The sequence below is a fragment of the Carcharodon carcharias genome, chromosome 3 (genome assembly GCF_017639515.1).
Source record: "Carcharodon carcharias isolate sCarCar2 chromosome 3, sCarCar2.pri, whole genome shotgun sequence".
Taxonomy (NCBI): Eukaryota; Metazoa; Chordata; class Chondrichthyes; order Lamniformes; family Lamnidae; genus Carcharodon; species Carcharodon carcharias.
The window spans coordinates 229,091,198-229,106,578 of NC_054469.1; the positions used below are offsets into that span (position 1 = coordinate 229,091,198).

At 48.2% G+C, this 15,381-nt stretch overlaps 1 protein-coding gene across 6 annotated transcripts in view; it reads right to left on the bottom strand.

The window, feature by feature from the left end:
* Positions 1-15,381, bottom strand: part of rreb1a (ras responsive element binding protein 1a) — a 240,405-nt gene that overhangs the window by 77,881 nt on the left and 147,143 nt on the right. For all 6 annotated transcript variants that reach the window (XM_041183738.1, XM_041183741.1, XM_041183742.1 and 3 more), the window contains one exon: positions 14,540-14,703. In XM_041183738.1, coding sequence (XP_041039672.1) covers positions 14,540-14,703 — 164 coding nt within the window. The remainder of the gene's footprint in view (positions 1-14,539; positions 14,704-15,381) is intronic.

Below are 15,381 nucleotides of genomic sequence, written 5' to 3' on the forward strand. Positions count from 1 at the left end.
ATCCATTCAGGCACCAGGGGAAAAGTTGCTAAGTGAATACACTGCCTCCTTCCAGAAGAGACCTAGAACAGTCTGTGGGCTTCAGCTACTAATGTACAAGCTCTTATCGCTTTGCAAAGGAGTGTTAGAACTTCCAAGTTTTTAAAAAAAACTTGGCATTTCTCTAGCACCTTTCTCATCCTCAGAATGTTCCAAAGCACTTTACAGCCAACGAAGCGCTGTTGAAGCGGAGCCACTATTGGAAATGCGGCAGCCAAATTGAGCACAGCAAGCTCCCACAAGCAGCAATCTGATAACCTGGCCAGGACGATCTGTTATGTTAATTGGGGGATAGGTATTGGCCAGGACATGGGAGGACTCAGCTGCTCCTCTTCAAATCAGTGACATGGGATCTTTTACATCCACCTGAAAGGGCAGAACGGGCCTCGGTTTCATATCTAAAAAGACGACAGCTGCAACAGTGCAGCACTCCCTCAGTACTGCGCAGGACCATCAGCCTGAGTGATGTGCTCAATGTCCCTGGAGTGGGGGTCTTCTGACTCAAGAGGCGAGGGTGCTGACAAATGAACTACAGCTGCCCAACCTGGAGCACTGAGAGTTTAAAGGAATGGAAACAGGCAAAATATTTTAAAGTATTTTTCAGGCCGACAAGCCTTTGGAAACTGGGTCAGAGCTGGATTTCCCCAGCGAGCTTCTGAATCCCTGCACCAGGCTCAAACTGGGGGGTGGGGTGGGGTGGTGGGGTGGGGTGGGGTGGGGTGGTGAGAAACCGGCACCGTGTGGGGGAACGGTCACTCACTGCAATCTTGAATTGCTGGCCAGAGGGTGGGCTCAACATCCAATTCAGGCTGGCAGGTGGGATCCGAGGTCTCCCCGCTCGAAGGCGGCAGCACCATGTCGATGGTGGGGTAAGTGAGAGAGAGAGAGAGAGAGGGAGAGAGAGGGAGAGAGAGAGAGGGAGGGTGAGAGGGAGAGAGGGAGAGAGGGAGAGAGGGTGGGAGAGAGAGGGAGGGAGAGAGAGAGGGAGGGAGAGAGAGAGATGGATTATCGGCCCCTCTACAGTGCAACGTGGGCTGCAGGTCCCAGGCAGGCCAGGTGGGGTGGGGGGGGGCCTGCTTGGAGCGCTGGCGTCCCTCTGGAACGTCGGCAGAAGGCCACCCCCAGGCTTCTGGCCTAGTCACTGACACCATGGGGCCTTTAATTGCCACCTGATCCCAACTGCGCCTCCAGGAAAACGACTAAGGAGCAGGCTGGAGCTGGCAAACCTGGCGCGCCCGACAAGCAGCGCCAACCAACACCTCCTGAACCGCAAAGCACCCGCCCACCTCGGGCCCTAAAGATGCTGCACCCCCCCCACCCCCCCAAGCCTTGTGGGAGACGGGATGGGGGTGGGGGGGGGGGGGGTGGTGGTTTGGGGATATAAAACTTCCCATTCACCCCTCTCGTGGATGGTGGAACGCCACGGCCTACACCACCACATTTCAACGAGACGGCAGAGAGAGCCAGCCCCGGCACCAGGCACCAGCTGGCATGGCTGAAAGCTGCAGGGACGGTGCACCGAGTGAAGTGCTGAAAACGCGCCGGGCGCTCTTCTGTCTGAGTGAACAAGCAAGCAAGGCCGAAACGGGCAATTACTGGTTGGGCAGGCCCAGGGGTCCGCTCCACACAATCTGGCAACGGCTTGAGAGAGTTTCAGATCACTCAGCAACTCTCGCTGCCTTCCTCCCAGCGCTGCTGGAGGAGACTACAGGGCTGTCTGAAGATTAACCAAGATCGGCTAACGTGCAGTTGGAGAAGGCAAGACCGCTGAGGGCAGCCTGACACACTGGGCAGAATTTTCATCCCCGATACGGGGAATAGGGGGGGGGGGGGAAGGGCGGGGTGTGCAAAGCCGCTGACTTTTAACGGCTCTCCAAATTTTACCCCCCCCACCCCCCCACCCGGTGTCGGGCCGGACAGTCCCGCCCTCTGACCTGGCCAGTACTTACTTTTTTTCACTCAATCACGGGACGTGGGCGGCGCTAGCCGGGCCGAGCATTTGTTGCCCATCCCCCAGTTGCCCCTTGGGAAGGTGGTGGTGGGTGAGCCGCCTTCACCAACCGCTACAGTCCCTGTGGTGTAGGTACACCCACCGTGCTGTTAGGGGTGGGGGGCAGTTCCAGGATTTGGACCCAGCGACAGTGAAGGAACGGCGATCTGGCTTTGCCGATGACGTTTCCAGTGCCAGGGTCAATGCTGGGCAGTCCATCCGGTTTCATTCCTTTTTGCTGAATTTTTATCAGTTTGATGCAACTGAACTAGGCCATTTTAGAGGGCACTTAATAATCTGGAGTCACATGTAGGGCCAGACCAGGTAAGGACAGCAGATTTCCTTCCCCAAAGGGACATTAGTGAACCAGATGGGTTTTTACCACAATCGACAACAGTTTTATGGTCATCATTAGACTTTTAATTCCAGATCTTTACTGAATTAAGATTTCACCATCTGCTGTGGTCCCCGGAGCATCACCCTTGGTCTCTGGATTACCAGTCCAGTGACAGTACCACTAAGTCACTGCTACTGCCAAGCCCTATATTAGGTGGAGGACCTCGAGTCCGGCAGCCTCAGGACTCAGCCCGTGCCAGATTTGGGAACTTGCCGTTTTTCAGGAGGGGGGGAAAAAAGAAAAATCGGAATCCGTTAATTCAGTGAATAGGGGACGCAATATGATCTGGGTCGAGTGGGGTCAAGGTTCGCTAAGCAAACTCAGAGCACAGGAATAAAAATGGCCGGTTTGCAGACACGGCCGGTTTTTGGGGTAGCCTGGTTTTTTTTTAGGCACCCCGCCTGGCCCCTCAAGGTCAACATCACCCAAAGATCAAGACGATCCGGTCATTGTTGCACATTGTGGGAGTTTGCCATGTGCAAACCAGCTGCCGTGTTTCCTGCATTAAAACAGCGACTGCACTTCAAACAAGTACTTCATTGGCTGTAAGGCGCTTTCAGACATCCGGTGGTTGTGAAAGGCGCTACAGGAATGCAAGCGTTTCTTTTTCCTGACAACACCAAAATGTAGCGTGATTTCCAAAACCTGACCAGGCGGCAGCCCAACGTGAAGCAGCGTCAGAATTGCTCCTCCGAGCAGAAAGACAGAGCCCAGCTGGGCAGCCAACTTGCCAGGATACCACTTAAAATCTGCAAGCATCCTCTTTTTAAATACTGTGGCTTAACAATGTTTGTGATCTTGCATGTGGTGGAGTCAAGCCGTCCTGCTACCATCTATAAACTTTACTCGACTCTCTTCGAGTGTCGTATGAACTAAGACTTCTAAGTCAATTCATCCCACACCTCCTTGCTGATTTAAAGTTTAAACAGGAAGGAATCTAGTTCTTGCATTGTAATTCCTTTTCCCTGGATGTTTGAAAAGGGATCCTGGTAGTTGTCAGAATTCTTCACAGAAAATGACTGCACACATACCTGAAGAACAACTTCAAAAACTCAAACACCCCTAATTACAGAATGTTGAGCGGCGACTGACTATAATCTATAACTGGCTGCTCCAGACAGGCATGGAGTAATATTATGTACACATCCATGTCTCCCAGTCCAGTCTTGACCAACTATTGGATGAAGTACAGAAATAGTTCAAAACTAAAAATATGATTGCACAATCCACAAATCCATCTTCTGGAGTGCTGCGTACAGTTTTGGAGTGCTTACTTAAGGAGGGCTAGACTTACATTGGAAGCAGTTCAGAGAAGGTTCACAAAGTTGATTCCTGGAACGAAGGGGCTGTCTCATGAGGGAAGGTTTGCAGGTTGGGCTTCTATCTTCCAATGGGTATAAGAATGAGAGGTGATTTCATTGAAACACAAAGATCCAGAGAGGTCTTGACTGGGTGACAGTGTGTTCCCCTTGTGGGGGAATCTAGGACTAGGGGCCACTGTTTCAAAATTGGGAGAAACTCATTTAAGACAGAGATGAGAAGGAATTTCTTCTCTCAGAGGGTCATTAGCTTTTGGAATTCTCTAGCCCAGGGAGCAGTGGAGGCTGGGTCATTGAATCTACTCAAGGCGGAGATTTCAGGTTTCTTTTAGCTACAAGGAAGTTGAAGGCTATGGAGAAGAGGCAGGAAGGTGGAGATGATCTATTGGGGGGTTGCCCTTTTGGGACAGAGATGAGGAGAGATCTTTTTCTCTCAGAGGGTTGTGCGACATTGCAAGTCTCTACCTCAGAAGGCAGAGGAGACAGGATCATTGAAAATTTTTAAGGCAGAGGTAGATTGATTCTCTTAATCAAAGGTTATCACAGGGTAGATAGGAATATGGAATTCAAAACACAAGCAGATCAGCTATAATCTCATTGAAAGGCAGGGCAGGCTCTGAGGGACAAATGAATACTTCTGTTCCTATTTTGTATCTTCATGTGTTCATATTGAATAGCGGAGCATGCTCGGGGGATCAGGGTTGGGCTCTTATAGCCCACCCTTGCTCCAATTCTTATGTTCTTACCTCCTATAGAGATAGACGACGTTGACACAACTAACACTGATCAACTACACTGCACAAAATCCCATAATCCAGTGTCACTTCAAATCACAGTGCAGCAGCTGGATAGGTACAGTCCTGGAAATAGGAATTTATCATTCTGAAAGTATTAAGTCCCTTTAACTTCCCTCCAGGCCCCCACTTCACCTATCAGTGAAACAACCTGTTGCTTTCTATTGTGATTTTAGAATCACAGAATGGTTACAGCACTGAAGGAGGCTATTTGGCCCATCATGTCGGTGCTGGCTCTCTCTAAAAGAGCAATTTACCTATTCCCATTGACACACCACACTCACCGCCTCCCCCCCCACCCCCAACCCAGGCCCTGCAATTCCCTTCTCTTTGGATAACAGTCTAATTTCCTCGAAAATGTCTCGATTGAACCTGTGTCCACCACACTCTCAGGAAGTGCATTCCATACCCTAGCCACTCGCTGTATGAAAAAGTTTTTTCTCATGTTGCCATTGCTTCTCTTTGCCAATCACCTTAAATCTGTACCCTCTGGTTCTCAACCCTTCCACCAATGGGTACAGTTTCTCTCTGGCTGCTTTGCCAAGACCCTCATGATTTTGAACAGCTCTATCAAACCTTCTCTCAGCCTCCCCTTCTCTAAGGAGAACAATCTCAGTTTATCCACTCTCGCCTCCCAACTGAAATCCCTCATCCCTGGAGCCATTCTCGTAAATCTTTTCAAGCCAAGTCCGAATAAAAGAAATTAACATTTTCCTGAAAGGTGGATTTGGCCCCAGCTGAGTTAGCTGATGCAGACAGAGGCCAAACAAATGACTCAGCTTCCCCTGGCTGGAGGAAGCACATGCATAATGTGATGGGTGGAGTTCAGGGGACCGGTTTGGCTGTGATGCTTTCGCAGTCGAATAGTCAACACACAGCTCGCTACCTAGGTGCACCCATAAAGAACGGCTGAGTTGGGCGAGGTCCCAGAGGGTTGTCGTGGAGTCAGTGGAAGAGACGGGCCAAAACAAAACAGGAAAAACAACTTCCTAGCCACAAGCAACAAAACTTGCAATATTATATCACCTTTACCAGCATAAAGTGTCCCTAAGCGCTTTACAGGAATATTATGGAACAAAACTTGACACCAAGCCCCACAAGGAAATATTAGGGCAGATGACTAAAAGCTTGGTCAGAGGTGGGTTTTAAGAAATGAATTAAAGGAGGAGGGAGAGAGAGAGAGGCAGAGAGGGGGAGAATTCCAGAGCTTAGAGGCCAAGAAGATGAAGGCACGACCTCCAAAGGTGCAACTATCAAAATGAACAACAGGCCAGAATTTGTGGAGCACAGTGGTCTAGTGAGTGGGGGGCAGGCGGTTTTGTGGGGGGTGGGGGGTGTGGAGTTGTATGGCTGGAGGAGATGCCCACCACCATTCCTGTCATTCACTGAGTTACCTTTTTCTTTGAGGCTCAAATGGATTCAGCTCACAGCTATACTGTGCCCAGCTGTGGAGGCTCAGCACTGACCGGAAAAAGTGCAAGTATCTCCTTCTTTGTGACGGGGCCGTGAAGCACAAACACAACTCAAAGCCTAAGACAGTAAACAATGCCAAGGAACGTAGAGTACCAACATTTACAATTAAAGTCTTAGGTTTAACTACTGAATGCCAAATTAATTTGAGGTATGCATACACTCCCCACTACAATTCTGCTAGGTAATGATCAACATTGCAAACAGTCAGGCTATCATTCTGCAGGATCAGAAGAGTGAGGCAGAAACTGAGTGAGTAGTGAACTAGGCTCACGTGGGAATTCAGTGCATGGGGGAGAGAGGTGTGGTATAAATAGGAATTACTCTAAGTTAATTAAGTGTGTAATTAAATTAACTAAATAACATAAGTAACAATGGCAAAACAGGTGTTATGTTGCACCTGTGGAATGTAGGATCTTTTGGCCGCCATGGCGATCCATGACATCTGCAGAAAGTGTAAGCAGCTAGAGGGATTTCAGATCAGGATTATTGATCTGGAAGCCGAACTGCAGACACTGCACAATATAAGGGGGTGGGGGGGGGGAGGAATACCTGGACACTTTGTTCCAGAAGACGCCACTTAGAATAGGGTCGCCCATTTTATTCAGCAGTGAGGGACAGGAGGACGTGACTGTGAGTGAAGCAGGTAAAGGGACTGAGCAGACAGTAGCAGAGGGACCTTAGACTTTGCACTTGTCCAACAGGCTTGAGGTGCTCACAACCTGTGTGGATGAAACCATTCAGAGGTCTGCAAGGTGGATGAGCAGGCTGGCCATGACATCAAGGTACAGGAAGCCATTCAAGCAGGGGGAGCAAAAAGGAATGTAGCGGTAGTAGGGGACAGTATAGTGAGGGAGATTGACATTGTTCTCTGCAGCAAAGAGCAAGAGTCCAGACGGCTATGTTGTCTCTCCGGTGCCAGGGTTCAGGACATCTGCTCCGGGCTGGAGAGGAACTTGCAGTGGGAAGGGGGAGGATCCCATTGTCCTGGTCCATGTAGGTACCAATGACATAGATGGAACTAGTAAAGGAGGTTCTACAAAGTCAGTATGAGGAGCTGGGCACCAAATTAAGAAGCAGAACCTCAAAAGGTAATAATCTCCAGATTATTACCTGAGCCACATGCAAATTGGCACAGGGCAAATAACATTAGAGAGATGAATGCATGGCTCAAAGCCTGGTGTGGGAGAAGTAGGTTCCGGTTTGTGGGGCACTGGCAACAGTACCGGGCAAAGTGGGGGGACTGTACTGTTGGGGTGCTCTACACCTGAACCATGCTGGGACGATTATTCTTGCAAATTGTAAAACTAAGGAAATAGAAAGGGCTTTAAACAAAACAAGGGCGGGTGAGGGATCAAGCTTGGGTAGATGTGGCAAATCAAGGGATGGATTCAAGGCAGGAGAGGATAACATTAATATGGGAAATGAGGGCCAGAGAATAGCAGGAAGGGGCAGAGAGATAAAACCTAAGAATAAACCAATAGTCAAGATTAGGTGTTACAAAGTGTCCTGCATATTGAGGTATATGACATTCAAGAAGAATAGGAAGCTAGGTAAAGGTGGAGGGATAGCACTGTTAATTAAGGATGGCATTGCTGCAATAGTTGAGATATATGACATTCAAGAAGAATAGGAAGCTGGGTAAAGGTGGAGGGGTAGCACCGTTAATTAAGGATGGCATTGCTGCAATAGTTGAGATATATGACGCTCAATTAGAATAGGAAGCTGGGTAAAGGTGGAGGGGTAGCACCGTTAATTAAGGATGGCATTGCTGCAATAGTTAGAGATGACCTTGATTCAAGAAATCAGGATTTAGAATCGGCTTGGGTGGAGGTGAGGAATAGTAGGGGAAAGAAGTCACTAGTGGGACTGGTCTACAGGCACCCTAACAGTAACCACAATGTAGGACAAAGTATACAAGAAGAAATATTGGGTGCTTGTGATAAAGGGATGACAATAATCATATATCTTATCTACAGATAAACTGGAAAAACCAGATTGGCAGTAGTAGCCTGGTTGAGGAGTTTATAGAATGCTTTCAAGATAGTTTCTTAGAGCAGCATGTTCTGGAACCCACCAGAGAGCAGGTTATATTAGACTTAGTATTGTGTAATGTGACAGAGTATGTTGTGAAGAGGACATAAGGAAGTGCAGACAGATATAGATGGGTTGAGTGAGTGGGCAAAAAATCTGGCAGATGGAGTAAAACGTGGGAAAATGTGAAGTTGTTCACTTTGGCAGGAAGAATAAAAAAAAGCAAAGTATTACTTAAATGGAGAACGGCTGCAGAATTCTGAGCTGCAGAGGGATCTGGGTGTTCTAGTGCATGAGTCACAAAAAAGTTATTATGCAGGTACAGCAAGTAATTAAGAAGGCTAATGGAATGCTATCCCTTATTACGAGAGGAATTGAACATAAAAGTAAGGATGTTATGCTTCAGTTGTACAGGGCATTGGTGAGACCGCACCTCAAATATTGTGTGCAGTTTTGGTCTCCTTATTTAAGGATGGATGTAAATGCGTTGGAGACGGTTCAGAGGAGGTTTACTAGATTGATACCTGGAATAAATGGGTTGTCTTATGAGGAAAGGTTGGACAGACTGGGCTTGTTTCCACTGGAGTTTAGAAGAGTGAGGGGTGATTTGATTGAAGTAAATAAGACCCTGAACGGCCTTGACCAGGTGGATGTGGAAAGGATGTTTCCTCTTGTGGGTGAGTCCAGAACTAGGGGGGAATGTTTTAAAATTAGGGGTCACCCTTTTAGGACAGAGATGAGGAGAATTTTTTTTTCTCTCTGAGGGCTGTGCGACTTTGGAAATCTCTGCCTCAGAAGGTGGTGGAGGTGGGGTCATTGAATATTCTTAAGGCCGAGGTAGACAGATACTTGTTAGGCAAGGGTTATCGGGGATGGGTGGGAATGTGGAATTTGAAACGTAGACAGATCAGCCATGATCTTAATGAATGGCAGAGCAGGCTCAAGGGGGCCGACCTTCTGCTGCTATTTCCTATGTTTGTAGGGCACTGGGGATAGTGTCGATAAGGACGCCTTTGGCTGCTGCACATGAAGATGCTGTTATTCAAAGAAATGCAGCATTGATAATTGCAACCCAAGCGATTCTGCTCTCATGGATTCCACACCTTTTAACATGTAATAAACCAGTTCCACAGATCCAACATTTGTCATTCGTCGGCAGCTGGCTGACAGATGCAGTTGCTTTCTTGGAAAAAAAAATTCCACGTTTCTCCGAGAGATACTGCTCCCTTTGTGCAGTGGCAGCAGAAACCGCTCCCCCTCTGCCCCACCCACAAGTTAGTGTCTGACCAGACTTTTCAAAGGATTCACCCTCCAGTTGGCAGAAGAGACTCACTGCCAGCACGGGCGGCAAACAGTCCCCGGCGTCATCGTGGGAATGCCTGGTCATGACGAGGATCGTCGGTGACGGTCTGAACGGGTGGGATGGGCTGGTCCCTTTTAGATTCCCGCGTCATGCGCCTCGCGAGAAAAGGTTCCATTCCTTTACAACCACCACAACTTGGATTTATGAAGCGCCCTTAACGTCCCAAGCTGCTTTAGGGGAGGCGCTATTCATCAAGATTGGCACTGAGCCACATATTAAAGGGAGAGGCCACCAAAAAGGTTTGGTCAAAGAGGTAGATTTTAAGGAGGGCCCTAAAGCAGAGAGAGGTAGGGAAGCGCAGGGATTTAGGGAAGGAATCCCAGAGCTGAGGGCCTGTACTCTTTACATGATTATTGGCTTCTAATTTAGAACAAGATGAAAAGAAATCCTGCCCACGTCCTGTGTTCCCTACTTTCACATAATATAAAAAAATCAGGCAACAGCGATCCCAAACATTTAGACCTTAATATTCAAGCTCATTTGGGCAAACTGGTAATATAATCTGGACCAGTGGCGGGGGGGAAGTTGAGAGAAGTTCTAAGAGAGGGAAACCGGGAAATTTCTTTTCTGTCTCTCTCTATACCCCCCATATCGCGATATCACTGGGCTTCTTAGAAATCCCACCCCCTTCGCCCAGCATACAGTACAAACTACGCCAGTGTGACGTGGTAATTGGGACCCACAATACAGTAGCACAGTCATGGAGCAGTTAGCAGAAGTGTTTACTCGTCAATACCTTGGCCGGACTGGACAACTCATCCCCACCCACCCACCCCCGCCCCTGCCAATGGAGAGTCTCCGAAACTCCAGTGCCCACACAGAGCAGGTGGGCATCCAGCAGTCCCCCCACATCTTTGATGCAGACGGCCATGGTTCTCAGGATTCGGGGTGGTACCCGGGCCAGACCGATGGGCACATGGCCCCTCCTCGCTGACAGCGACACAGCTGTCGAACCAGAACCTGTGGGTCTGGGTGGTTGACAAATAGCCAAAGATGCAGCAGAATCCAGTCGTGCTGGCACGTTAAGGCAAGAAGCAGGAATTGAAATTCTGTAAAAAGGAATATATATTTATGACTCATTTAAGCCTCCCTCCATTCCTTTCCACCACACTTCCCTACCGTTCTCCATGCACCAGACCGCACCCAACAATGGAACCATGCTGAATGCTGCACATCCTCTGTATGGGGGTCCGGGACAAACCATACCTGTCCTGAGGCACAGACGCTTTGCTGAAATTTCTGATGTCTCAGCCACTTTTCTTTTTAAACCCTCCCTCGAAAGTCAAAAGCAGGATGTGAAAGTTCCCAGTGTCACTTTATGTTTCTGAATTTTTAAAGCATCGCTCATGCAGTGCGAACCATTTGCCCAGTGGAGATGGCGGGCAGGATGTCCTACACAGGGCAGGAACTTTCCAGAAGCAGAGGGGAGGTCTTGACGTTGGGGAGCTCCTTGGCTGACCAGCACCCTCTGGTGGGAGGCCCGACTCTCCCCCCACCCCTGCAATTTTGCCAGAAGGGGGACAGTCAAGGGTTGGCAGCAGGGGTTGGCGGCCAATGAAGGGAGGTGGGTGGGCTCTCCCTGCTGCTGGCCCAATCAGGGGGAGGTGGCGGTGGGGGGAGAGAGAGAGAGGTAGGGGTGCGCACCACCGCTGGTAAAATGCCCAAAGCTCTGGGAAAATGGCCTGTAATTGGGCCTTTAATTATTCAAATTGGCTGCCTGTTAAAAGCTAGTTACTCCACATCTGGAGCACTGTGTACAGTGTTGGTCTCCTTATTTAAGGAAGGATGTAAATGCATTAGAAGCTGTTCAGAGAAGGCTTACTAAACTAGTACCTGTTGCCCTTTTGAGGAAAGGTTGGGCAGGTTAGGCTTGTATCCAACAGAGTTTAGAAGAGCAAGAGGCGACTTTATTGAGGCACATAAGATCCTGAGGGGTCTTGACAGGGTGGATGTGGAGAGGGTGTTTCCTCTCTTGTGGGAGAATCTAGAACCAAGGGCCACCATTTAAAAACAAGGGGCTGCTCATTTAAATCAGAGATGAGGAGGATTTTTTTTCTCTTTGAGGGTCATAAGTCTTTGGAATTCTCTTCCTCAACAGGTGGCGGAAGCAGAGTCTTTGAATATTTTTAAGGCAGAGCTAGGTAGATTCTTGATAAACACGGGGGTGAAAAGGTTATCGGGGTTGGCAGGAGTGTGGGGTTAAGGTTACAGTCGGATCAGCCATGATCTTACTGAACAGTGGAGCAGACTCGAGGGGCCGAGCGGCCTACTCCTGCTCCTGATTCGTATGTTTGTATGTTCGTATGTAGTCAGGTTGGGTCGGGGTGGGGTCAGTTGTACAGTTACCCAGGAGTTAAACTAGGACCTTTCCGTCAAACATTTCCAGGGTAACTATCCAGGTAAGTAAGTTGGAACCGTCCGGAGCCTCTGACTCTAACTCAGGGTTGGAGGCTTTTTCGGATGGTCCCAGGGAGCAGGGGGATTACCCATCGGAAGTTTAAACTTCCCGGGCAATTACCACAGAGTCAGCGCGTCTGGACTTCTGAGGGGTCCCGAAGCGGATTTTGATAGAGATATCCAATCTCCAATGGTCCGGAGACCTGACGGTCTGGGCCGATGTGTCTGACAAACAATCAGGAAGCAGGAGTCCGTGACTGGATTCTAAAACCACGTGTTAATGTGCATGTTAATTGTCACTTCAGCCCCTGGTCGCCATTATCTGCATCATTTGTTTTTCTGCAGGCATTTGTTTCCCCAGGACAATATGCACAGGTAACCATGGAAACCGTGGTCAGCAAGAATAGGCTCTCTTTTGGACCTCTCCCATCAGTTCAGCCACTAAGTGAAATCAGATAGTTCAACAAAAAGCGTTACAAACACAGTCACGCAGGGAAACAGAGATCTTAGTCACGATTGTACTCGCAGGAGACAAAAAGGAAAATGAAAAGTGTGTGTGCTGCGTGTGTGCTCGTGTATATGTGCGAGCCTGTGAGTGTACGTGGGATCGTGCGCATGTCTGTGTGTGCGTGTGTGCACAAGTGTGCGTGTGCACATGCACGTGTTGCAGATGTGCGTGAGTATGCGTGTGCAGATGTGCGCAAGCGTGCATTTGCGCATGAGTATGCAAGCGTGCATGTGCACATAAGTGTGCAAATGTGCGTGTACGCATGTGTGCGAGTGTGCATGTTGCAAGTGCGTCTGCGCAAGTGTGTCTGCGCAAGTGCGTCTGCGCAAGTGCGTCTGCGCAAATGTGTCTGCGCAAGTGTGCTGTGTGTGCGTGTCCTGTGCGCAAATATGGGTGCATGTATATGTGCGCAAATGGGTGTGTGCCTGTATGTGTGCGCAAATGTTAGAGAGAGAGAGAGTGTGTGTGTGTGTGTGTGTGTGTGTGTGTGTGTGTGTGTGAGTGAGAGAGAGCTATAATACTAAAGATGTTGCTAAGCTGCAATGGAGACTTGTCTCGATTCCTGCATTCGTTGCAGCTTCCTCTGTAAATGCTGCTATTTTGTTCAGTACAATAAACCCCACTGCAAGGCCATTTTGGGAAATAATATAAAAACTGGGTTAATAGGCAAAAGAGGGTTATCATATTGAGGAGAGGAAGAATTGTTCTTAGGGAAAGTGGGGTGGGGGGAGGGTGGGATCGGTGCGCGGGGACACTACAGTATTCTAAAGGGAGGATTTTATACAGATTCTCAATTTTGCAAAAGTACACAACAGTATCCACTACACCAGACAACCTCGTAAAGGGGTAGGGTCCTGCTGGGGAGAAAGGGTCTACGTTAACAAAGAACATACACAAGGTGTGAAGTATACATGCTCCATACAAGTGTTACTGTTTATTTTACAAGCGTATGAAGCATGACATGCTTCCATTATGTTGCAACATTGATGTCACATGACGGGTATAATATTGACAGAAAGTTCAGTACAAGATTGTTGAGTGGAATTCTCTCAGACTTGCTTTCTCCAGTTTCCATTTTTAATCAGAAATGTTGTATCTTCACAAGGACATCTGTGTTTACCATTATAGCTCCGCTTACTGAAAATAAATATTCAAATTTTCTGTCATTTTCTCCCCTTCGATCTGCCCTCCGATATTGAAGAAACTGCTCCCAGGCCGATGGGATGAGCAAGTGACATTCCCCTACTCTCTGTCACCATTCTATAGCAGTCAATGATGCCTCTCTCTCTCTCTCTCTCTCTCTCAACCCCATAAATGGAAAAGCACATGGGTCTCCATGGATCAGTTCCCTGAATGGCACAGCCACAAACCCACATCACACCAGCTGGAGCAGGAATTGTCACAGCAGCAACTGTACAAGGATAATTCCTAGTTCTGCAATTGGAAAGATCTCAAGTGAGGCCTGTCTAAATTCGATGTACAAGAAGACGATCTGTCTCATACAAAGGGAAAAGGAAAGCTGGGAACTATTTCTTAGCCAGGGCATCCTGGAACAGCATACGGCAAAATTATGGGATAGAATCATGGAATAATGCAGCCCAGGAGGAGGCCATTCGGCCAATCGAGTCTGCACTGGCTCTTTCAAAGAGCAAATCAGTCAGTCCCACTCTCTAGTTTTTCCCCATTCCCCTGCAATATTTTTTCTCCTTAAAGTATTTATCCAATTCCCTTTTTAAGGTTACGACTAAATTTACAAACCTTATAAGGCAGTGCATTCAAAATCCACATCTATTAAAAAAAGCACCACCCACCGTATAGCTGCCACCATCATTTCAGGGCAGCTTCTCTTCAGCTTTTTGGTTTATTCTTTCACAGGGTGTGGGCAGCACTAACATTTGTTGCCCATCCCCTAGCTGCCCTTGAACTAAGTGGCTTGCTAGGCTACTTCAGAGGGCAGTTAACTTTGGGTCCAGAGTCACATGTAGGCCAGACTGGGTAAAGGCAGATTTCCTTCCCTAAAGTGCACTAGTGAATCAGATGGGTTTTTAAACAACACTAGTTTTGTGGCCACCATTACTGGCATTCTATCATTCCAAGCATTAAATTCCACCAGTGGCCATGGTGGGATTTGAACCTACTACTTCGCCCAGTACCCTTGGCTTTCAGGTCACTAACCCAGTGACATTACCACTGCGCCACGCTCTCCACACCGGCCAGCCAGTACTCACCTGTGCATGTTGCCGTTGGTGGTGAATGCCTGGTGACAGATTGTACACTTGTACGGTCGTTCCCCAGAATGGACCAACATGTGGCGGTCTAGAGAACTGGCAGAGCTCAGGGACTTTCCACAAATACTGCAAGAATGGGTGTTCCCTCCGCCATCAGTGTTGTGCTGCAGGGATACAAAAAGAGTTCCGGTTGGAAATCTGGATGACAAATGCAAAGACCGTGACCTCTCAGTTGTCGGATAGCATGTCATTCTTCTCGCTCGACGGACCGATTTGGATTTTCCCCTCCCTACCTCTCCTGCACAAATCCACGGGATTCCCAGCCTCAGAATCGGCAAAAAAAAAAACCACAGGGCATCAACTGAATCCCATTCCTTTCTGTCGTATGCGACAGAAAGCTGACCTGAAGCCAGTTTTGAAATGGAAATGATAACTTTAACAGAATGCAGTGTTAGCATTAAGACAAAAGCAAGATAGTGCAGTCGCTGGAAATCTCAAATAAAAACAGAAAGTGCTGGAGAAGCTCAGCCGCTTCTGTGGAGGGCAAGACAGAGTCAGCGTTTCAAATATGACTCTCCCGCAAAATGAAGAAAAGTCCTGAAGAGTCAGATTCGACTTGAAAACGCTAACCCTGATTCTCTCTCCACAGATGCAGCCGGGCCTGCTGAGTTTATCCAGCATTTTCTGTTTTTATTCCAGCAGTGGTCTGAAACTGAAGGTCCAACCAGACGAATGCCCTGTGAACCCACTTCACACCCTTTCAAAAAGTCAATAAATTAAATTTGACGAGGGACCAATTTCAACCTTTATTTTTTTTTTGCCTCGAATTATTAATTTCCAGA